Source organism: Aegilops tauschii, chromosome 2 (genome assembly GCF_002575655.3).
Source record: "Aegilops tauschii subsp. strangulata cultivar AL8/78 chromosome 2, Aet v6.0, whole genome shotgun sequence".
Taxonomy (NCBI): domain Eukaryota; kingdom Viridiplantae; phylum Streptophyta; class Magnoliopsida; order Poales; family Poaceae; genus Aegilops; species Aegilops tauschii.
In genome coordinates this window covers 11,228,283-11,252,438 of record NC_053036.3, presented here as the reverse complement: position 1 = coordinate 11,252,438, position 24,156 = coordinate 11,228,283, and the positions used below count along the sequence as shown (strand labels likewise).

Here is a 24,156-nt window from a genome sequence, read left to right as displayed (position 1 = left end):
CTGCTGTTTTTCAAGCGCCATGTCGTCGATCTGCTTCATACAAGCCTCCACGATCAAGACACCAACGAGTTCCGGTCCTCCTCTCGATGATTCCACCGTTTGGCACAAGGTGTCACTGGATATCTAGATTGGAATCGATTCGGTCGTGCGTTCCCTTATATTCAGCCAGTGAGGCTTCAAGAGGGAGTGACACAAAGCTTCGCTTTCTAGACAACGCCATGGGACATGTCTAGATATAGATTTTCATGGTACTGACAGAGGTGAAGAAGGTCATGGTGACTGCGATTTGAGGTTTGTCGTGGTGGAGAGGTGTTTTGGTGGCGATGAAGAATGGCGGCACATGCTTTTCCTGTGTGTCGGGTGTTGGTCACTTGCAGTAGCAACCTTGGAAAGAGGGGTGGCAGCACAAGTGGACTGCATTTTGGGTGGTGCTCCTTGAGTACCAAGTCGCGAATTCCAGGGTGAAAATCCAAGGTCTGGCCTTCACTGGTTTTGCCTGGCAATGGCCTTGTTGAAGGATTGTTTTGTGAACTCGGACTTTCTTCAGGGTGAAAACTCAAGATGTTTAATTGGGCGACGACAACACTTGTGCTTTGTTTCCTTCTTGGAGGCGTCGTTTTTGGAGAATATCTTGTGCGGTCCGGGTGTTGTCTTCGGTGGTGGTTAGAGTGTTGTTGTGGCGAATGATTCATCATTGCGACGGGGTCTTTGTTTTCTATATCTCTCTTTTTTTTATTTTTTTCTTGGCTGTGTGCATCCTTGTTGTTTTTAGACATCTTGTTGGTGCAGAGGCTGAGTGTAATTGGTATCTTCGCGATATTATATTCCCTTTATCGAGACATATTTCCTGGTTTGCATGAGAACGGCAGACGCGCCAAGGCCTGTTAGAGCTCTCTTCAACCTGCTGGTGACTAGATCGATCACCAGAACTTTGTCTCCCCCATTCAGCGGCCCTAGCCGCTTGTTTTTCTAGTAAAGGAACACCCTTTGAGCGATGATCTCCTACAAGCGAGTATAGTAAAGGTTGACTTTAATTGAGACAGTAATGTCATTGGTCTCAGTCGATTTCACCAAAGAAGATGGTGAGACGCAGCACTGAGACGACTCCGCAGGCTGCAACGTCCCGTGGTGAGGCCAAGCCGGAGGCAGTAGACATGGACTCCTGCTTGCAGTAGACATGGACTCCTGCTCGGCCATGGTGTCTCCTATGAGGTGACTCTGAGGGCTACCCAAAAACACTTTGGCCCAGCTTTATATGTAAAGCAACACGTCTCCGAGGGGGCGACTGAGAGTTGATGGTCGGGGTGGTGGCCGGGCTGGATTAGAACGCCGGAGATGGGGTGCGTTAGAGGGATGACTGGGGTGTGTTAGAGGGCGGCGAGGCGGCCGTGGGTGCAGTGCTGGCGGACAAATTGCTATAAATTCTTCTTTGGAAACAGACGTATAGTCGTTTTAATTAGTTCCCGTGTGTAGAGGCTCACCAATGGAATTTTGCCCTGACATTGACGGATTCGTCTCCTAGCCTCCCTACTTAGAATAAATAAACCATCGATGCATATATGTAGGGGGCACTATCATGCCCACAAATGGCGGCAGCATCATGACCACAAATGGGAATCAATCACGCATATATGCAAGTTGTTTCGTAGCCAACATGCATGTCTGAGACCGACAACATACCTACACAAATGTACTTACTCATCCCGTTGTTGCAAACTTAGCACTGTACAAGTGACAAGCTACGTACCAACCTACTCTCGCATGCGTAACGGGCGTGGTTCCAAATTTATGGTACTCTACCAATTGACAAGCCACCAACCTAGCTACTTGGCTACTCACCTTGTTCCAAATTTTGTTTGTCTCCGTTACCTAACGGTGAGTGGGTGCACACAAGATGCTGCCATTCACGTACGTACAAACAAGATAACGTGCATGCATGCGGGCTCTACATTTCGGTGCCGGCACGGCCTGGACCAATGTGTACACGTAGCACACAGCTATGCTTTCTATGCGCTGTTGTTGGACGCGCGATGTAGCTGATGTATTATAGATAGCTTCGACTTCGAGTCTTGAACACAACTGAAAGCATGCATGCATGCCCCCGCGACACTCTCTAGCTACTCTTCTCTTTAAGCGTAGCTGCTGGTGATCCAACTCAATCAAGTCAATGTAAGCTCACTATTTTTCTTGTCATTGCTTATCAATTTCGCACCACACGCATTAGCTAGAGCATCTCTTAGTTTAATTTATTTATCATACGTAGCCCATATGTAAAGCCTGTTTTTAATCTATGACGACAATCTGTTTTAATCTATTTATTTTATTGGTATACTTAGCCCATACGTAGCCCATCTGTTTTAATCCATGACCACAATCTTCCTTCATCATAAAATGTGTCACTTAATTGAGCCTAGAAGACCACTTTTGTTCTCTTATGAAAATCACAAAATTTAGGCGAATCAATGACGTTTCTAAGAATTTCATCACAAATTCAGCATAGATCAGTGAATTCCTGGTAGTGGGAGTGACGCCATTGCATGCGGTCTCCTCCATCCTAAATAGCTATCTCGTGACATCTTCTCCCCTCCCGCCACCGATCCATGAGCCACACAGGATCTTCGCACGCACCATCCAACCTTGGTCCCCGCCACCACTTCTTGTACCCATGCGCCAGCAAGCTCCATAGCTACTCTGCATAGCCCCACGGCCTCTTTAACCGCCTCTTCACATGATGGCACTCCTACACCCCTCTTCGCGGCACCTCTGAAACTCCTTGTTCGAGCGTTTGCGAGGGATAAGGGAAGGCAAAGGAAAAATTTGAAAAAATTACACGTTAATGGATAGACTTTAGTGTTAGTAAAATATGAGGGTTGAGAAACATGGGCTACTACCGAAACTAGAAGCAAATTTTTTAATGGTTGTAGAAGGGGGCCAGAGCATCTCCAACGGGCCCTCAAATCCATCCCTACTAGGGGTTATGGGGGCTGCCCTAGTATCACCTTTTGGATTACCAATACCAAACGAGGTGATTTTGCATATCCTAATAATTGCCACTTCATTCCACATTTGCGTGTCAAGACTATATTCAACTCTATTTTCTTATCACAATAACTCAAATAATTGTGTTTCCAGCTGCACATAATTCATTATCATTTTAGAATCATAATTTCCAAATTAAATTCAAAAATCAAATTCATATTAAAACATAATATATGGTCAAAATGCACGTAATCTAAATTAAACAATGCAAAGTTTACTCCTTATGCGTGGCCAGCCTGCTAGTTCCGACAAACTACCAAATGACTTGGCATAAAACCACCATGGCAGGGCCTCTTGTTGGTCATAATGTCAGCAAACAACATCATTGAAATACATCATCATGGTCCAACAATGAATCATCAAAAAAACTAAACAAGCAATCTCATACGCACAAAGCTATGTTGGCAACTACATTGACATTCAACACACATCACCCATTGATTGCGTCAATGAAAAATATCCCAAACACTAGAGGAATTTCATCGAGCACCTTTATAGCATAGAGGAACTCTGGCTCCGGGCAGAGCCATGGGGCTTGCTGTAGTGGTGGTGCATATGTCAATGCGACATGACTATGCCCGAGGTTGGGCAGCATGCCGAGTAAGAAGGGGCAGGGGTGCTAGAGTTCAATCCAGTGCCGGTCCGTGGCACGTTTAGCACACTAACTAGGCCATGTCTGGGGCCGGGGAGCGAGGCACACGGAACGGCACGTCACGGCCCATCTAGTAAACATGCCTGCATGGGCTGTGTCATGCCGGCCAAGCCTGTTTAGCCAGCTCTAGGACTCACCCGGAACTCGGAGATCGCCGTGGTCAATTCAAGCAGGACCCACTTGTGGCTGCATCTCCGTAGGAAGAGCGTGTTTGATTAGTGGCCTGGCCGCTGCACGCCTGGCCTAGGTTCTGCCTAAAACCTGCCTGATATTTGTTTGGATTGTGTCCTGGAAAACAAGAAGTCTGTGTGGGCTGGGAGTCCTATCAATATGATTAGTCTGGTCCTAGATTTAAAAATAAAAGATAGAAAAATACTCAGCCCAGGCAACATGATTAACCTGCCCGGGCGTACTTTTTCTTCAGCCTGGCCATCTGCCTAGAAGTGACAACCAGCCATGAGCCATACTGTTCATTAGGTAAAATATCTTTAGACGCTACTCCATTCCTTCGTTGAAAAGTGTACATATAAAAATTTTAGAACAAATTATGAAGTGAAGTAAAAAAATCATTAGAAAATTGCAAGCCATCATATCTTTCTTTTTTAATTCCCCAACCACCAATGAGTCAAATGGATGTAGAAATTGAGGAGACCATGCGGAGAATGTTATTGGTCTTGATTACCATGTAATGAGAGAGAAATATTTTTTTACTTTAAAGTTCATTGAAAAGATAGTAGTACACTCTTTTATGGAAAAAAAAAATTAAAGCGGAATATGCACATTTCACCGGACTGAGGGAGTAAATGACAAACTAGCCATCCAGAAAAGGAACCAAACAGATAAGCCCAGCCAAGTCTGGTCAGGCAGAAAAAGCAGGATCAATTTAGGCAGCCGTTTTTTACCATGCACAATGTTCAGGACTCTAACCTAACAGCCCTGAAATCCCCAAATCCCAAACTCCACGGTTTATCAATCTGTTCTACTGAGCCATGGCGGAGACCACGACCGCAAGCGTTCCCCGGCGCCTCCTGTCCATCGTTAGGACCGGCCGCCACCACAACCACCTGCACCATGTAGATACCCCATCGTTGCTCTTCTCGTGTGGAGCTACTGGCCGCCGACAGCCTTGACGCGCGGTGCCTAGGCCACTCGGATGCACCGGGGCCTCCTCCTCCAGAGGCCATGCCCGCTGTGCTGCCATGTGAGTGCTGCGAGTTGCCTTATTTAACCTCCGGATTTTTGCATTGGACATAACCCTTTGTGTTGTTGAAGACGACAGTCTGAACCTGCTGCCACATTGGTCAGGGAATATAATTGTATTGGCCGGTTAGCATATAGTATTGTTGGTTGATCGAATGCAGCTTATACACTGTTGGCGCCGCCTCTCACTGCGTCGCTCTTCTTCTACCTCAAGCTACCTCACACAACTCTCTCTCTCACTCTCTCTCTCTCTCTCTTGTCTCACACAATAACACATAATAACACACACAGACAATTCACCATGGAGAAGAAACGCTTTGCTTCTTCTCCGGGTGAGAACACATGTGCTACATGGTTTTTCTCTAGCCCTCTCGGCTTTATTCACCGATTCAACTTAAATAGTTTTTACAAGAGTATCTCCACTCCCAACTAATCCTACGCTCACGCCAGGCCCACCTAGTCAATTAACTAACTAGTGCATGAGCTAACTCTATGGCCATTTCTCCCGGCCACTAACAAACTCCATGACTTGACGAATCTTGCATGCACTAATTAAAAGCATTGCATATGCACACACGTGAACACGCCTATATGTGTACCCAGCTGTAACTTCTAGTGTACGACGCAACTACAAAATAAAAGATGATCTAATAACCTACTTTTTGCAAAAATAACAAGATTTGGGAGGTGAATATTTGTTCCAACAATCACCTCCCAAATCTTGTTATTAGTTGTGCCTCTCTTGAAGCCCATGGTCGTCGATGTCGTCAGTGCAACATGCAGGCGGCTGCCAATGCCATCTTGTCATTGCCGATTGCCACCGTTTCCGCTGGTCTCGACGAGGGCAACACCTTCTACGCCTTCATCACGAGTGTGCCACTGCGACACGCTCACTGCCGCATGTTTGCCACCGGTGCCGTAACTCGCCGGTGACTCGCATCCATGTTGTCGACGATGACATACCTTGTCGACGACTCGGGCATCGGAATCCTCGTGGCTATGGCCTCCGCTCCATGGCCATCACCTCATTGCCGTCGATGCTGCAACTTACCGGGCAACATACCTCTCTCCATCGCTCGTGACGTAGCTCAATGATGATGGAGACACGCACCGGCCGCTAGCAGTATCGCGCCGCCAACAACGTCCAACTTCCGCCGCCGGTCTCCACCTCACATGGAGTCCGCCGCGCCACCGCCGTTTCCTCGGATCGACACGGCTCTGATATCAATTGTTGGCGCCGCCTCTCGCGGCACCGCTCTTCTTCCACCTCAAGCTGCCTCGCACAACTCTCTCTCTCTCTCTCTCTCTCTCTCTCTCTCTCTCTCTCTCTCTCTCTCTCTCTCTCTCTCTCTCTCACGCGCGCGCGCGCGCACACTTCACCATGGTTTTTCTCTAGCCCTGTTGGCCTTATTCACTTACTCAATTTAAATAGCCATTACAAGAATATCTCTACTACCAACTAGTCCTAAGCTCACGCCACGCCCACCATGCACAGCTAGTCAAGTAACTAACTAATGCATGAGCTAACTCTACGGCCATTTCTCCCGGCCACTAACCAACTTCACGACTTGGCCAATCTTGCATGCACTAACTAAAAGCATTGCATATGCACACACGTGAACACGCCTGTACGTGCGTACCCAGCTGCAACTTCTAGTGTACAACCCAACTACAAAATAAAACATGATCTAATCAACTAATTTTTTTTCTCCGCAAAAAAAAACTCTCGTCCTTTATAATTTGATGATTATGTGGTATGCACATGTTTGAGACTGTATTTATGCACATAATCTCACGCGATTCCTCACCGCTTATCAGTATTCTTAAATGGGTCAAAGTGTACAGCTAGCTGGCACTCCTGGTTGGCTAGCTACTGCAGCATTAATAAACAGAAGAATATGTATGTTGACTTGACAGTGTACTCGATTAATTGCTCTGTGGTTACAGTGGGGAGTAACTTAGACTAGGAACATGCATATGTTACTAGTCTATATTAGTACCTCTATAATGAGGAGTAACATATATATGTATATGGTGTCATGTAACATTTTATTTATTAGGTTGTAGACTCATCTTGACTTGATATATGTGATGTTATTCATACTGCTAGTAACTAGCTATGTTACTATATGACTCCCTTTCTTCATTAAGTACTTGTCATATCATCTGTTTTGCCTAAATATGTGTGATATTACCACCTATGTTACTCCCACTGTGGGTAGTCTAAGATAGCAGTGCCATCTTCTGCAGTGCCGGTGATAACTTTGTCAGAGTTGGGTGTTGTCATGCCGCTTTGCCATGTCCTAGCTCAATACTATGCAATTAGGCTTTGATCTTAGCTTGTTTTATTGCCATTACTGATTTTACGTATATATCTACAGTTGCTGTGTTTCTGGATCAAGCCTTTAATAATGGCTGAAGGGCCGTTGGACTTCTGGATCAACTGGGGGAGCCAGATCGGGGTTCTCTTGAGCCTGGCCTTCCAGGTCATCCTTCATCTCTTTGCCAATGTACGTCGGCGTAGTAACTCAGCTATGCTGAGGGTTCCCCTCTGGCTGGCGTACCAGTTGTCGGACATGACCGCGATATATGCTGCCGGCCAGCTCCTATACAGCAGCAACACACCGCAAGACCACCAGCTCATTGCCTTGTGGGCACCATTCCTCCTGCTGCACCTTGGTGGCCCGGACAACATCACCGCCTATGCCCTCGAGGATAGCAAGCTTTGGAAGCGTCACTTGCTGATCCTTGTGGTGCAGGTTGCGGGAGCCGGATATGTGCTCTATAAGTACATCGCCGGCAGTGGGATCTTGCTCACACTGGCTGCCATCTTGATACTCATTGTTGGTGTTGCAAAGTATGGGGAGAGGACATGGGCACTCCGTTCCGCCAACCTCAGCATCCTTCAGAGCTCTTTCAAGGCGCAGGCACGTGATAAGCATCACAAACATTTTTACATTGAGCATCAAGACTGGCACAACGACTTGGAGGACGAGCTTGTCCTGCAGCGTGCTCATTCCCTGTTTCATATCTGCAAGCGCGGGATAGTTGATTCAGTGGTCGAGGTGGACCCAGATGGCCCGACTGAGGTGGAGTCTCAGGAAAAGGAAATAATCCGGGGCCTTAGGGGAAACCCTGAGCAAATGTGGAGGGTGATGGAGATGGAGCTCTCCCTGATGTACGACATCCTGTACACCAAGGCAGGTGTGATTCACTCTATGGTTGGCTACTGCATCCGTGTCATGTCACCGCTTGCCATCGCCACCTCGCTCGTGTTGTTCCAGTTGAGCGGCAAAGATAGTTACAGCCAACTCGATATGGACATCACGTACACCTTGTTCGGTGGCGCCTTGGTCCTAGAGATGAAATCGCTCCTTGGTGCACTAGGGTCAAGCTGGGCGCTTGCCTTCTTGTGTTCCACGCGATGGGATTGGCTCCGGCATTCAGTATTGTGCACTGGAAGATGGCATCAGGTCCGGCGCTCAGTCATTTCATTTCGCCGGTCCTGGCCTGGCAAGATAATTATGAAAGGAAGCTCGAGGGAGTGGTCAGGCACCATGGGGCAGCACAACATGCTGCGGTTTCGTGCCGGACAGGTGGATCCGATGAGTCGCCGACTCGGTAATCTGCTCAACATGCTGATGCTCGGTGGGCAGTGGGACAGGAGGTACTACTCATGCACTGTCGTTGTCCCGGAGAATGTCATGAAGGATGCACAGAGGGTGGGCAGGTGGGTCTCACGGGATGATATAAACACAATGGGCTTGCTCAGGCATAATTGGGGTGAATCAGCACTGGCTGACAGATATTACCCTGGGCTGTACAAGAAATTGGAAGAGTATCATGGAGTTGACTTCCATGAGAGCGTCATGTGCTGGCACATTGCCACCGACTTGATTCTTGCAAAGGAGGAAAAGGAAAAGGAAGATTTTGCAGCTGACAAGCGTGTGCAGACAGTCAGGGCACTGTCCAACTACATGATGTTCCTCCTCGTGAACAGGCCCTACATGCTACCAGGCCTTCCTCAAAATTGGCTGTACAAGCAAACCTGCAACAATCTGGACAAGATATGCAATGACTATGATCTCGTCGGTTCTCTGGGCGACAGCTTGTGGACTGTGCTCAAGAAATTGCTCGGACTGCACCATCACAGGGTCTTGGAATCTTCTGGGCTTGAGAAGAAGCTCGCTGACCTCATAATGAAGTTACCGAAGGAACATGCAAGCTCTTTTTCTGAAACTCCTCGACTCTTGTATGCACGCAGTGTTGCTGTTATAATACTTGAAAGTGGGGTAGTAGATAAGGTGCGTCTGCTGCTAGATTTGTGGATGGACTTCCTAGCCTATGCAGCCAACCGGTGCATCAGGGAGTCGCATGCCCAGAAGCTTAGCACCGGCGGTGAGCTCGTGACCATCGTGTGGCTTATTTTAGAACACCTCCGCTATTTAAAAGAAGACCCAAACCAGCAGCATGGCCATGTATAATTCTTGGCCAGATAAAAGAAGGAATGGGGCAGGACCATGCATAGTTTCACTCCACTGATGTGTTCCGTGATCCACAAATATTTTTACTTTCTGTAGTATGTATCTTGTAAGCATCTCTCTCATCAATTCAGCATCCAACTTTAGTTGTTACCTTGTTTGTGGCTTCTTATGGAGAATACGTTGGAGCACAAAATGTCCATCGGCATTTTAGTTAGGAACAAATTGTGTTGTGTATCTGTACAGGGTTTTCGTTGGGACGATGATCTGTGACCCAAATTATGAAGAAGTTCAAAATGGATGCAGGTCCGAAGATCCAAGCTGTGGTCACTAGTATGTGCATATGAATTGTGGGATTCATGGCTCTCCTTTATATATTAGTTGAGCTGTTGCATGCTGGTGTTAACAGGGTGAAAGTACAGCATGAAAGAAAACTGGAAATCACAACAGTCATCGATTGTGCACTCACAGCAGTAGAAATCACCTCGTCATTGATTTTGAGTCATGGATTGGTAGGGGGGACAGGGATTATGCACTTACAGGCAGTACATATTTCTGTTTTTTTTGCTTTGGCAATGCTCTGTGATCAGAATTATATATGTAGGCCGAAATAGATGCAGCTCTGCAGGCTTGAGCTGTGCTCAGTGTATCTTTTTTTTTCTATTTTTTTTTCGAACAGGGGAATCTCCCCGGCCTCTGCATCAAAGTGATGCATACGGCCATCTTATTAACGAAATAAAAGGTTTCAACAAGGTTTCAAAGTCTCCAACTGAAAAGTAATCAAAAGGCAGCTCACACAGAGCTAAAGAGGCTGGACACACAGACTAGCCAAGATAAGACGCCACAACCGGCTGGCTAAAGATAGATAGGTAAACTAATTGCCTATCCTATTACATGACCGCCATCCAAACCGGTTGAAGATATCCCGAGCTACCATCTCCCAGCGGATAGATCCAGTAACCAAATGCTCCCTGGCCTCCATCGGAGTGAGTAGCGACCATGAACGGATCACGGCCGTGGCTCGGAAAATAACCTGCAAAAAGTGAATACGTGATGTTCTGTTAAAAACCAAATCATTTCTGCAAGTCCAGATAGTCCACAACAAAGCGCAAACTCCAACACGAATATGTCTCGCTAATTCAGGCTCAATCCCAGTGAGCCATGTCCCGAATAACGTAGTGACAGAATTCGGTGAAGTAATATTAAAAGCAATGTGAACCGTCCGCCAAAGCACTCTGGCAAACGGGCAATCAAAAAAGAGATGTTTGATCGTCTCGTCCCGATCACAGAAGCTACACCTCGTAGGTCCTGTCCAATTACGCTTAATCAAGTTATCCTTGGTTAAAATAACCTGTTTATGGACAAACCACATAAACACTTTTATTTTCAAAGGAACTTTGACAGCCCAAACATGCTTGGAGGTAGGAATGGAGCTCGAATTAATTACATCAATATACATTGATTTAACCGTGAATACTCCAGACCTAGTCAGCTTCCAGCGTAATTCATCGGGTTGTTGAGAAAGATGGACATCCATTAGTCTCCGAACTAGACGGAGCCAATCTTCCCAACGATTGCCCACTAACGACCGTCTGAACTGAATATTAAGGGGGATGGATTGAAACACTGTAGCAACGAACACCTCACGTCGTTGAACAATGCGATATAAAGACGGATATTGAATGGCCAAGGGTGTCTCGCGGAGCCAAGTATCCTCCCAGAAGCGTGTACTAGCGCCGTTGCCAATAACAACCTTTGTCCTATTAAACAGAGATTGTTTGACTTTCATCAGGCCTTTCCAGAAAGGCGAGTCAGTTGGCCTGACTGTGACTTGGGACAAGGACTTTGTCTGTAAGTACTTGCTATGAAGGATTTGGGCCCACATGGCATCCGTCTCAAAAGAAAGCTTCCACAGCCACTTGCTAAGAAGGCATCTGTTCTTAACTTCAAGATTCTCAATACCAAGACCCCCTTGGTCTTTCGGTCTACAGATGATATCCCATTTTGCAAGTCTGTATTTTCTTTTTAGATCATCACCCTGCCAAAAGAAACGCGATCGATAAAAGTCCAGTCTTTTCCTAACACCAACTGGGACTTGAAAGAACGATAAGAGAAACATAGGCATACTCGTGAGCACCGAATTAATCAGAATTAATCGGCCTCCATATGACATGAGCTTGCCCTTCCAGCAACTCAGTTTCTTCTCAAACCGGTCTTCGATGCACTTCCATTCTCTATTGGTCAGCTTTCTATGGTGGATTGGAATACCTAGGTAAGAGAAAGGTAAATCCCCCAAGTCGCACCCAAACAATTGCCTATAAGCCTCCTGTTCGTCTTTGGCTCTACCAAAGCAGAAAAGCTCGCTCTTATGAAAGTTAATCTTTAACCCGGTCAATTGTTCGAAAAGGCATAACACCAGCTTCATATTTCTCGCCTTGGCCAGGTCATGCTCCATAAAGATGATTGTATCATCAGCGTACTGAAGGATGGATACACCTCCATCAACCAGATGAGGTACCAAGCCACCCACTTGACCATTCTCCTTAGCCCTTCCTATCAAGATGGCTAACATATCAACCACAATGTTAAACAAGATAGGGGACATCGGATCTCCTTGTCTTAGGCCTTTATGTGTCTGGAAGTAATGACCAATATCGTCATTCACTTTAATTCCCACACTCCCTTTTTGCATAAATGATTCAACCTCTTCATCAAAACCTTTCATACGCAATGCCTGTTGGAGAAATGGCCATTTAACCTTATCGTACGCTTTCTCGAAATCCACCTTAAAAATGACGCCATCTAACTTCTTGGAATGGATTTCATGGAGCGTTTCATGAAGGACGACCACCCCTTCAAGGATGTTTCTGTCCGGCATGAAAGCAGTTTGGGAGTGCTGCACCACAGAATGCGCAATCTGTGTGAGCCTATTAGTCCCGACCTTGGTGAATATTTTATAACTAACATTGAGAAGGCAGATCGGCCTGAACTGCTCAATTCTCACAGCATCCGTCTTCTTAGGAAGCAGTGTGATAGTTCCAAAATTCAAGTGAAATAATTGAAGCTGTCCAGAGAACAGGTCATGAAACATAGGTAGCAAATCCCCCTTAATAATATGCGAGCACTTCTTGTAGAACTCCACTGGAAATCCATCTGGTCCGGGAGCCTTATTATTTTTCAACTGTGCTATAGCATCAAACACCTCCTTCTCCGAAAACGGGGCAACCAGAATATCATTTTCAGCAGCCGAAAGGTGAGGCACATCCTCAGTTCTGGACTCATCAAGATATACACAATTATCCTCCGGAGGTCCAAATAACTGCTTATAATACTCGGTTATATATGTTTTTAGGTTATCCTGTCCTAAAATAGTGCCCTCATCTTGTTCAAGTTGGAATATCCTCTTCTTTCTGTGCTTACCATTAGCAATCAGATGAAAGAATTGAGTATTCGCGTCCCCTTGGACCACTTTGCGAACCTTAGCCCGCAAAGCCCACTTCAATTCTTCTTCGCGGAGAAGTTCTTTCAACCTCTTCTCTGCTTCAGTTTTAACCTGGAGCTCAGCAGGCATCAAAATCGTGGAGTCGGCCTTAACGTCCAGATTTTGTATAAGAGAGAGGAGCCTTTCCTTCTCAATCTTATATACCCCACTAAGATGCTTAGCCCAACCCCGTAAGAAGCTTCTCAAACTCCTAATCTTATTTTGCCAACGCTCGACCGCGGTCCTACCGCCTACACCTTTCGCCCATTCCCTAGCGATCAGGTCTAGGAACCCTTCGCGTTCGAACCAGGCCATCTCGAAAGAAAAGGTGTTTTTGTTTCCCACGTGGTTCGGCTCCCCTGAGTCAACGAATAATGGTCTGTGATCGGAGAAACCCCGAGAAAGAGCTTGAACCGTCACAAGCGGGAACTTCTGTTCCCACTCAACACTCGCAAGAACGTGATCAAGCTTTTCGTATGTCAGGTTGGGTAGTGAGTTAGCCCAGGTAAACTTTCTACCAGAAAGCTCTATCTCCCTCAGATCCAAGCTTTCAATAATAGTATTGAACATGAACGACCACCTGCCGTCAAAGTTATCATTATTCTTCTCCTTGCTCCTCCTAATGATGTTGAAATCTCCCCCAACTAAGAGTGGAAGCTGTTCGGACCCACAAATCCGAACAAGATCCACCAAAAATTCCGGTTTAAGCTCGGGCTGTGCGGCACCATAAACCGCCACCAACGCCCAGTTGAAAGCATCAACCTTAGACCTGACTCGAAACTTAACCGCAAAGTCACCCATGACTACACTCCGGACTTCAAGCGAATCACATCGCACACCCAGCAAGATACCACCCGATCTTCCACGCGGAGGGAGGCAATGCCAATCAAAATCAACACCACCCACGAGAGAGGAAAGAAACTGTGGCGCAAAATTGTCTCTACCAGTTTCCGATAGCGCAATAAAATCTAAACGATGCTCCAGAGATGCCTCAGCAAGGAACCTTCTTTTAGCCAAGTCTTTCAGACCTCTGCTATTCCAAAAGATTCCTTTCATCACTCATCATAAAATTTTTTAGACGTCCGAATCCTAGCACTCCGACGAACTGCAGAATCGGGGTAAATTTTCCGCTTCCACTTACGCTTGGGTTTACTAGGTCCAAGCTCCGGGTCCTCACAACCGGAGTCAGCGGAACAAACAACTGCATTCTCTATGGGCATATCTTCGTCCTCAGACTCATGATTGGATGGTGCTAGATCGACACACAAATTATTGAGCACTCTAACCCCTAAAGCATCAATCTCATTGTCATTCATGGGTTTAACCGCTGCAATATTACGAATAGTTTCTAAGGCACGCTCCGCCTCCAAATCTAACAAATCGTTCACCGAATTAGAAATCTCACTATCTGTAGCCCCGAGTGAAACTCCTAATTGGTTTGCATTATTTATAATCTCTTCATGAGAAAAATGCAACAAAGAGTTAGATATGTTGACGGACATACCAGAAGCGATTGCAGCATCCTGAAGCTTGGCGGCCCTCATAGCGCACCGCTGCTGCATATCATCCACCTCCGGGAGCTCATGGACGCGAGCGCTGAACCGTCTCCCCGTCGAGACGGGGTCTGAGATCCCGCCAAAAGCAACTACCTCCTCCCTAGTAAAGCCTCGCGCTGAATCCCTCAGAGGATCTACCGAGGATACTGGAGGAGGAAGCTGCGGGCTCCCCAGCTCCACGTCCACGGGGATGAACGGGTAGGAGAAGGCGGGGGCCGCCTGCCCGTGCCCTCCTCCCACCCCACCTGCCGACGTAGGGGTGGCGGTCCTCCTGACCGCCGGGGAAGAAGGGAGAGCCAGGGCCACCTGCCCCAGCCCCCCCAGCGCTGCAGCTGGCTCGGGAGTCCCCGCCACGCCCGGGGAGGTAAGAGCCGAGGCCGCCTGCCTCGGGCTCCCTTCCCCAGCGCTGGCCGACCCCACCAGGATCGGCGTCACCACCGGAGAGAAGGCCAGGTCCTCCTGACCCATGCGACCTCCCCCACAGCCGACCATTGCCTGCGTCACCGGTGTCGCCGGCGCCAGACAACGGGAAGGAGAGGTCGAGGCCACCCGCCCCGAATTCCCCTCCCCATACCGAACCTCCGAAACATTTGACACTGTCCGACTCGATACCACTGAGGTAGAAGGACAAAGCTGGCCCACCTGAGGCTCCACCTCCCTAACCTCTCCCACGGACGTCACCGAGAGCGGCCCCAACAAACCATCCTCCAAAGAACTAGCCACAGCATCAAACTCCAACGGCGGAAGCAGGCACTCAAAGCTATCATCAGACTCCACCCTGTCGCTCCATAGGCGGGGAGGAGCCGATGCTGGCTCGAAAGATCCAAACCGCAATGTATTCTTAGGTACCGCCGGAGCCGAGGGAGACTCTACTCCAGAACCATCACCGGGCAACTGAGCCTCCGGACTCGACCCATTAGCCCTCTCACGTCCCGCCTCATTATGCGGGTCCCCACGAGCACCGGCATCATCATCCCCCTCGTGCATATCCATAGCATCCCCGGAAACCACATCGGCAAACAGCTCCGAATCCTCAAACTCAATCTCAAGCGGAAACACCTCTCCCCGATAAAACCAGTTAACCATATCGGGGACAAAATCGATGTCCAAAACACCCACTAAGAGCCGGGCCACCCCATGAGAGCGGGTGAAGGCCATGTCCACATCCTCAGTCTTACCAACCATCATACCCAAACTCGCCACAACTCGAGCATCTGTCAAGGCCTCAGATGGGGCCCCTGAAAACCGCAGCCACACCTGAGTGAGCGGTTTTCCCTTAGGCTCCACCTTCGTCCACTCGTGAAACTCCAGGACGCACTTAGTACCCGGCACCTTGCACAACCCAAAACTCAACAACTTCTGCAAATCGTCCACCGTAGGGAATTCAACCCTAAACACATTGTCCTCAATCGGGATGAGCTCCCACTGAAAATCACCTGGAGCCAGTTCCTGAAGTCGCTGCACTATTTGAGCCTCAGACACCACTTCGCGGGTCGCTTTCACAAGCCCCGTCGTCAAACTTTGAGTCTCAGCTAGAGTCTCCCTCGCCGCCGGAGACTCAAAGAACGTCAGCTCAGCACAGTACACTCCGTACATCATGAGAGCAGGAGCCTGATCACGCAAAACCGGGCAATCCCCCATAATATGAGCCGTCTTACCACATGAGTTACAGAGTTCCGCCATGCACTCAGCAATAAAGTGGCCCTTCTCACCACATCGATAACAAAGCATCTTTTCTTTCTTACGCGCCCATTTGGACCCCCTCTCAGACTCATCCCTGTCCCTAGCCTCCACAGCGGCTCCAGATGCAGGAACATCCACGTTGTCCAAAGCCGTCACAACTTCCATAGCCTGGCTAGGCAACTCAGTCGACCGCACGGGATCCACAGCCATGTCCGAAACCTGATGGTCAACCACGGCCGTTGCCGGAGGCGGCTTGCGGGCCCGACCACGTCCACCACCGCGGCCACCACGATAGCCACGGAATCCACCTCTATGCCGGTTGTGCGGGCCAGTAGCCCCCTCGACAAAACCACCCGCCGGACCAAGGAATGATCTTTCAGCAGAGCCATCACTCTGCCAAGCGTATCCGCGTCCACCTCCCATAGACGACGAACCACGGTGCTGGCCAACCCCGTAAGCATCAACACCATCATCCCCCACTGTCCTCTAGGCGGCCCAGTAGTACCACCGTCCCCCACGTCGGGCCGTGCCGGCGATGGACCCGAGCGTTTCTGCGCCGGTCTCGCGACATAGTGAGGCAGTGGCGCGGCGCTAGGCACAGCCGGCGCAACACCCCGCCCCACGGGAGCAGGCACCGGAGGTCTTGGGGGAGGGGCATCGCTCCCCGCAGCCGCAATGCCCGGCTTGGGAGGCCGCAAACCACCACGCCCTGCAGTCGGCAAGGACCCAGTCGGCACCGCCGGACGCTGTAGCGGCGGCCGGGCACTAGGACCACCACCCCGGCTCGCGGCAGCAAAAGGAGCAGGTCGAGGCGGACGGATGCCACCACCCCTACCCGCGGCGGCTACAGGGACCGGAGCAGGCGGGCGGGCAAGAGCACCACCTCCGCGGCCAAGGGCCGAAACAGTAGCCCCGCCGGCACCAGCGCCCGGCGACGGGGCAACCCCACCGCGGCCAGTCCCCGGCGGCGGGCCGTTCCCACCGCGGCCAGTTCCCGGCGGCTGGCCGTTCCCGCCGCGGCCAGCACCACCAGCGGCGTCACTCTTGCCAGTAGGCACCAAAGCTCCTCGGCCAGCCATGGCCCGGAGTGGGGGGATGCGCCTTGCACGCCCCGCACCACGATCACAGAACCCCGGCCGGCCACGTCGCAAAACCCTATATCGCAACGACGGTAGACTGACTCGATGATCGAACGTGCATGGGGCGACAGGAGGAAGCGAAGTAGTGATCAGGTTAGACTGGGCCTCATACCCAGCTAAGTCCGGCCCAACAACACGCAGGCCCGGCTCACTCAGAACCGGCCCAACCCCAGGCGCACCCAGCTCGCGGCCCAGGAGCGATTTCAAACGGTGCGCCCGCACCATCGAGATCTCGATCGCTCGCCCAGCCGGCAATGCCGCCGCGGCCGCCGCCTGCGTCCGGGAAGCACTTGCACGGTGCACAGGTCTCTTTTTCCTCTAAACCGCAATCCAAGAATCCGGCTTAATCAAATCAAAAAGAGTAAGATTGGGAAGACTAACCTTCGGGAGAGGACCCTTCCATGGCCTGATTGCCGTCGCCGCCGTTCTCCGGTGAACAACGCGACGGACCATCTCCTTCCTCTCGCCTGCGTGGAGCCCAACCCTCGCCGGATCGTCCACCGGCAAGATCTTGTCTACCATCGTAGCAACCCCGTCTTCGTCATAACCAGAATTGAAAAACTCGCAAAAAAGGTCGGACGGGGTCGGCGTCGGCTGTGAGGCCGCCGGGTCATCACCGTCACCGTCTGCATCCTCCTCATCCGATCCGGCCAGCGCCCAGAATCGGCTGCCAACGCGCGGGCGGGGCGCAGAAGCCGAGGACAGCGCCCCGGTGGCCGCCGCCCCGTTCGCCCGCGGAGTCGCCCATTGGCCCGCGGAGTCGCCCATCCCGTTGGGGCAGTTTTTGATCCTATCATGCTCAGTGTATCTGCATGTTGGTTGAGCATCCTTAATTACTAATTCTACTCAACAGGGTACATGTTATCACTATGTGTATCTCATAGCTTGCTTGCTTGAAATCCCTTTTATTCGTTGCAGCAGAGGGGCGCATGGGAGGAAACTCGGCAGCGGCGGCGGACCTGGTCCTCTCCGCCGATGACCGTCCTCCGGCTTTATGTAGAACACCTCTGCCAATTAAAAGAAGACACAAGAAAGGGGCAGGACCATGTTCTTTGTTTGACTCTAGTAATGTTTTCTGTGCTCCAGAGATACCTTTAGCTATTGTAACTATTTTGTAATACAAGTTTTACAGTAGTTGGCATTTTTTGGAGCCGTTCGTTTGTCGCGATCTAATGGCGCATACATACGTAGTACTCGAAAGTACGCGGATGAAAGTACTCGAAAGTACTATTAGTCTAGGGGCATTTTAGTCCTAGGAAATATATGACAAGGTGGGGCCCTCTCGTCCAATGCAAAACCGCCGCCCCTCTCCTCCAATGCAAAACCGCCGCCCCTCTCGTCCAATGCAAAGCCGCCGCCGTGCTCCTTCCCCTCTTCCATCACCATTGCAACCGCGGCCATCTCCTAGCCTTCTCCTCCTTCTCGCGGCCGCAACTTTGCTCTTCTCATCTTCCACATCCACCCCCCTCTTCCATCCACGCAAGATCCTCGATGGAGCAGCAGATCGAGCACATCGGCGGCGGCGAGAACGCCGACTTCGTGGAGATCGCCGGCGGCGAGAACACCGACTTCATGGAGATCGCCTGCGGCGACCAGGTCAAGATGGCCAGGTTGACAGAGATCCGTTCTTGGTTTCACAACATATTGCAGATGAACTGGACGGCAATGGCCACTTTGAAGCAAATGACGAGGAGGGAGAGGGCAAAGCTTTCCCCCCCCACCCGCACAACCGATGCACAAGGTTGCGATGGAGTAGGCCGATTCGTCCAGCCCGTGGACCAGGCGTAGGTTGTGGGCGTTCAGATCCAGGGTAGAGCATCCACTGGATCAGGAACCCACGGTGCACGAGGTGCCGTTGCAGATTGTGGAGCCTCCAACCGAGTCGGAGATGACTCCGAAGCGCAAGAGGAGGAGGACAGTGGTCGCGACATCACTTCCCCGCCGTTCTCCACGCTTCCCTCACCGCTCTCCTCGTCTGAACGGCGGCCGTAGCTATGTTTAGGGTAAGATTGCTGAATTTCATTCATCATTACTTGCCACTTGCTTAATTTGATTCTCTGCAATATGTTCTTGCTACCTGTGTACTTGAATCCGTAGCCTCTGGATGGCAGCTTAGTTTGATTGACGAGGCTGTAATGAGTCTAGGCATATAGCATTGCTATGTTTACTTGCTACGTTTTGATGTGCTGGAGTTGTATCCATGATAGGAAATTTTGTCTGTCACCTCAAGAGTTGTGTTCAAATTACGTGATGCAATCTGTGTAAATTGAACTTGCAATATTTTGGCTGCAAGCAGTGCCTCCAGAAAAGTTCAGTACACAGTTTAGAGTGATAGACTCTGGGTTGACACTGAAATATTTCAATATTGCAAGTTTAGTAGATAGTTGTAGGCATTGAAATATTTCAGTACTGACAGGTTCACACTAAAATATTTGAGTAGTGCAATTGCAGTACACACGGGTACACACTGAAAATTTTTTGTAGTGCAATGCAATTTCAGTACACACGGGTAGACACTGAATATTTCAGTACTGCAGTTTCAGTACACGCACGCAACCCCAGAAATATTTCGGTGTAGCAGTTTCAGTACACGCGCGTAGCCACTGAAATATTTTGGTGGTGCTGTTTCAGTACAAGCACGTAGCCTCTGAAATATTTCGGTGGTGCACTTTCAGTACATGCACGTACCCACTGAAATATTTCAGTGGTTCACTTTCAGTACACGCACGTACGAAATGAAATATTTCAGTGGTGCTGTTTCAGTACACGCATGTAGCAACTGAAATATTTCAGTGGTGTTGTTTCAGTACACACACACGTAGCCACTGAAATATTTCAGTAATGCACTTTCAGTACAGAGATGTAGGCACTGAAATATTTCAGTAGTGCCATGTCGGTGATCTTGCATCCAAATATTTAGGGCTTCCTAATGATTCAGCAAGACTCCTATGAATTTGCTCATGTTGGATGTTTTGTTCTCCATCATTTGTACTAGCATTCCGTGCGATTAGCTGCCATGACAAGACCCCTGGCAAATTTATTTTCTTGCCTCCAACATCCCAGGTGTGTTTTGCAGGAAAAAACCTGGAGTTCACCAGGCTGGCTGCAGTTGTGAGGCTGGGAGGCTGATGGTGCTGCTACTGGCTGATCCTTCTTCTTTCAGCTTTTGTTCGTCCTTTCTCATGCCGTTGGACCAGGGCTACTTCCCTATGTGCTGTTAATGTATTAAGTAGTTCCTTCGAATTTGTAGTATTCAAATTACGCATTGATGGAATGTGTGAGGATGAACAATTATCAGTAACTTTACGAAACCCCTTGTAATATAATTCATGACAGCCAATTTGGAACATTACCAGATTCAATATTTGGTATAATTGGCACATGCGCACAGCATGTTGCACTTGCGCACAGCATAGACAAGTGTTGCAGCATGTCTGAAGCAACACTGAAGCGCCATTTGTGATCATTGCACCATCAAAACAACAAGTAAACATGAAGGAAGCATTCACCACCAATAAAGTTAAGGCCAGACATATATAGATAGCATTAGGTACCAGGCAGTTCACAACAGATCCAGTTAAGACACACAATACATTACATTACATTAATAGAGGTAGTTTTTAACCAGTTCAGACCCAGATGCAGCTTTCCAAAAGTACGGCTTCCGGCTTCTGATGATCAGCATGATGTAGGACTAGAGGTTAGGGTTTCTCAGGACCTTCAGGAGGGCAGAATTCTCAGCCCTGATCTTGTACTCATCACTGGAGATCGATGTAGCCCGGCAATGTTCCATCAGATGCTCCAATAACCCAGACCTGGGCTTGGGCTTGCTGCAGAAGGGGCAGCGGTACTTTTCCGTCCTCCAGTTGTGGTACATACCAGGTCCTTGGGTCCTGATCTTCAACACCACCTTCTCTTCAAACGACTCAACGTTCCCCTCGTCCACATCATCTCCAGATTCATACTGCACACAGTAATGACCGACATTAATACATTATGCATTCAAATACTATAAACACACTAACTCAATGCACAAATAACATTTCAACTAGGCCTTACCTCATACGGCTCATCTTCATCAGAGTCATATGGGTAGAACCCAGTCTTGTCCCACTTCCTCTTGTTGCCCACAACCGCAAGATCCTCCTCCTCCTGCTATATTGTCAAACAAGCACATCAATTACAATGAATTGAATTGCAGTTCAAAGAATGTCATTACGCACAAAATTGTGAATGTGAACCACATTGGTATGTTGCAAGTGACCAAATGCTTTCCTTATAAATACAGAATCTAAGCAATCAATCAACAGACAAATGCTTTCCTTCATAAATGCTAATGAAAATCCAAGCTGGATTCTTGACATTCCCTGGATTAACCCAACACTTTTCTTTTGAGGGAATCCCCCCCACACTACTTAATGGAAACATATAGTATATTTTGTTGCTAGGATCCTGCCTTGGAATGTTTACTTCACTCTTTACATATAGTATATACTAATTACAGAAGCCAACTACAAATTTCAATATGCACAGATTACTATTTTTGGGATAATGCAGCAAAGCTCCTACACATATTAACATAATGCAGTAGTTAATTAGGTACAACTTCAACTATAAATGCATACATCTCCAACAAACATCTAAAATTTCATTACTTACCAAAACAACAACAAATTATACTATAGATGAATCTTGTATCATCTAAATCAATTCATTGGCACATCAAAATTAATGCATTCCAAATCAAATATGTTTCCATCCAGTATCATTGAACCACAGATCAAATCAAATAATCATAAATGTCAGCAGCATTGAACTACAGATCTAATAATCATATGACATCTATCTGACCTTAAATTCCCCCTTAAATAAGCTATTCAACCTCATACTAATTAAAATCTAACAAGCAAAAATTCAACTACTAATCTAATAAGCATCTGAAAAAACCCCAAGATGCTTTTATCTCTGAAGCAACGGCATTGCAGAGGATGTTCAATGCTGTCAATATGTCTGAAGCAACAACAAAATTCCACAACTAACCCAAACTAAATAAGCATAGACTGCCCCTTCCCCTCGACCACGCTTCCCCTCTCCTTCAGAAGCCCCAATCCAGCACAAAAAAATCCAGCCCTTGAGAAGCTCTTTTGGACTAACATGACAACACCCAGTACATGAGCACATCCTTCACTATATTTACAACCAAACTAATGCACCATCTAATCACCTCAGGTAGAAAATTTCCAAATCACAAGGCCATGCACAAATCTAACCAAACAAAGTTCTGGCCACAAACACTACAATCTAAAAACTACCAACTAAAAGTGACAAGCAGATACCTTCTGCTCCGCCTCCTCCTCGCCGGAGCCGGCCTCCACCTTCTCCACCTTCTCCACCTCGTGCGCCTCGCCACAGCCCGCGCCCACCTTCTGCGCCTCGACAGAGCCCGCCTCCACCTTCTGCGCCTCGCTGGAGATCGCTAGAGCGGGCGCATCTGGCTGGACCGCGCTGCTGCGGCCCGGCCCCGCCTTCTCCAGATCTCCAGCGGAGGGAGCACCGCGCTGGACGCCGGCACACCCCCTCACAAAGGTGCCCGCAGCGACCTGCCGCGCCTGCTCCACCAGATCTGCGCCCCAATCGGGGCGCTCGCCTCCTGCGTCCGCCATGGCGATGGAGAGGATGCGGTGAGGGAGATGAGGAGGTTGGAGAGGAGAGGGTTTTGGGGAGTGGGGAGTGGAGAGAGGGAGACGATGCGGCGGGGGGAAATCACCAGTAGAAAAAGGGCTATAGATGGGATTGACACTAATGGCGCACCAGACAAGTGGTGCGCCATTAGTATATACTAATGGCGCACCACCTTCTGATACGCCATTAGAGTTGAAACTACTAATGGCGCACTTGGCCCAGGGTGCGCCATTAGTATCCTAAATTTTTTTTTTAACTAGTGCGCCTGTCCAAACATACTAATGGCGCATCTAGACGCAGTGCGCCATTAGTAGTTGAAACTACTAATGGCGCACCAGGCCTAGGGTGCGCCATTAGTATCAATTTTTTTTAACTAGTGCGCGTGTCCAAACATACTAATGGCGCATCCGGACACAGTGCGCCATTAGTAGTTGAAACTACTAATGGCGCACCTTGCCCAGGGTGCGCCATTAGTATCAAAAAAAAATTAACTAGTGCGCCTGTCCAAACATACTAATGGCGCATCCAGACAGAGTGCGCCATTAGTGGTTGCAACTAGTAATGGCGCACCTGTCCAAGGGTGCGCCATTAGTATCAAATTTTTTTTTAACTAGTGCGCCTGTCCAAACATACTAATGGCGCACCGCCAGCAGGTGCGCCATTAGTAACCTGGATTACTAATGGCGCATTTAGAGTTGGTGCGCCATTAGTAAGTGGGCAGCAACAAGATATTTTGGACAGCCTCTCCTACCCACACTCACTTTCTCCCCACTTCATTCTCTCCACCTCCTCCTTGTCTCGGGTGCCTCCTCTTTTTGACCTCATTTCCACCATAGATTCATTCAATTTAAGTGGTTAAATTACCTTGTTTTGATAGGTAAGTAAGGGGGGAAGCTATATTTATGTTGTTCTCCCTACAACAATGTGCACATGCACTTTTTATGGCCTAGCTAGATCTATGTATGTTCGTGGTGTTGCATATGTTTGTGGTGTTGCATATGTGTTTGTGTTTGGAGGTGTACCGGTATTTGAAATGCGATAGTTGCCAATATTTTGCCGGAATGTTGATTCATTTCCGTTTCGGCGAGAATTTTGGCATTAAGCATTCTTTTTGGTCCTATTTTTAGGGAAAGTCATGCCAAATTTTTTCTTGGTTCTAAAATATCGTTTTGCTCTACCCCGCAGGCGACCATGGTCCGCATGATGACCGAAGGCATCGTGAATAGGTTTTTGAGGTCCGCGA

General features: G+C 48.6%; 1 protein-coding gene across 1 annotated transcript; it reads left to right on the top strand.

Moving 5' to 3' along the window:
* The first annotated feature begins 2,036 nt into the window (after positions 1-2,036).
* Positions 2,037-9,545, top strand: LOC109776320 (uncharacterized). The gene is made up of 2 exons (XM_020334964.3): positions 2,037-2,169; positions 7,273-9,545. The coding sequence occupies exon 2, from the start codon at positions 7,303-7,305 to the stop codon at positions 9,373-9,375; it is 2,073 nt and encodes a 690-aa protein (XP_020190553.1). The 5' UTR covers positions 2,037-2,169; positions 7,273-7,302; the 3' UTR covers positions 9,376-9,545.
* Positions 9,546-24,156: the final 14,611 nt, after the last annotated feature.

Coding starts and splice junctions, on each gene's coding strand:
- LOC109776320 (XM_020334964.3), top strand. CDS start 7,303: ATGGCTGAAGGGCCGTTGGACTTCTGGATCAACTGGGGGAGCCAGATC.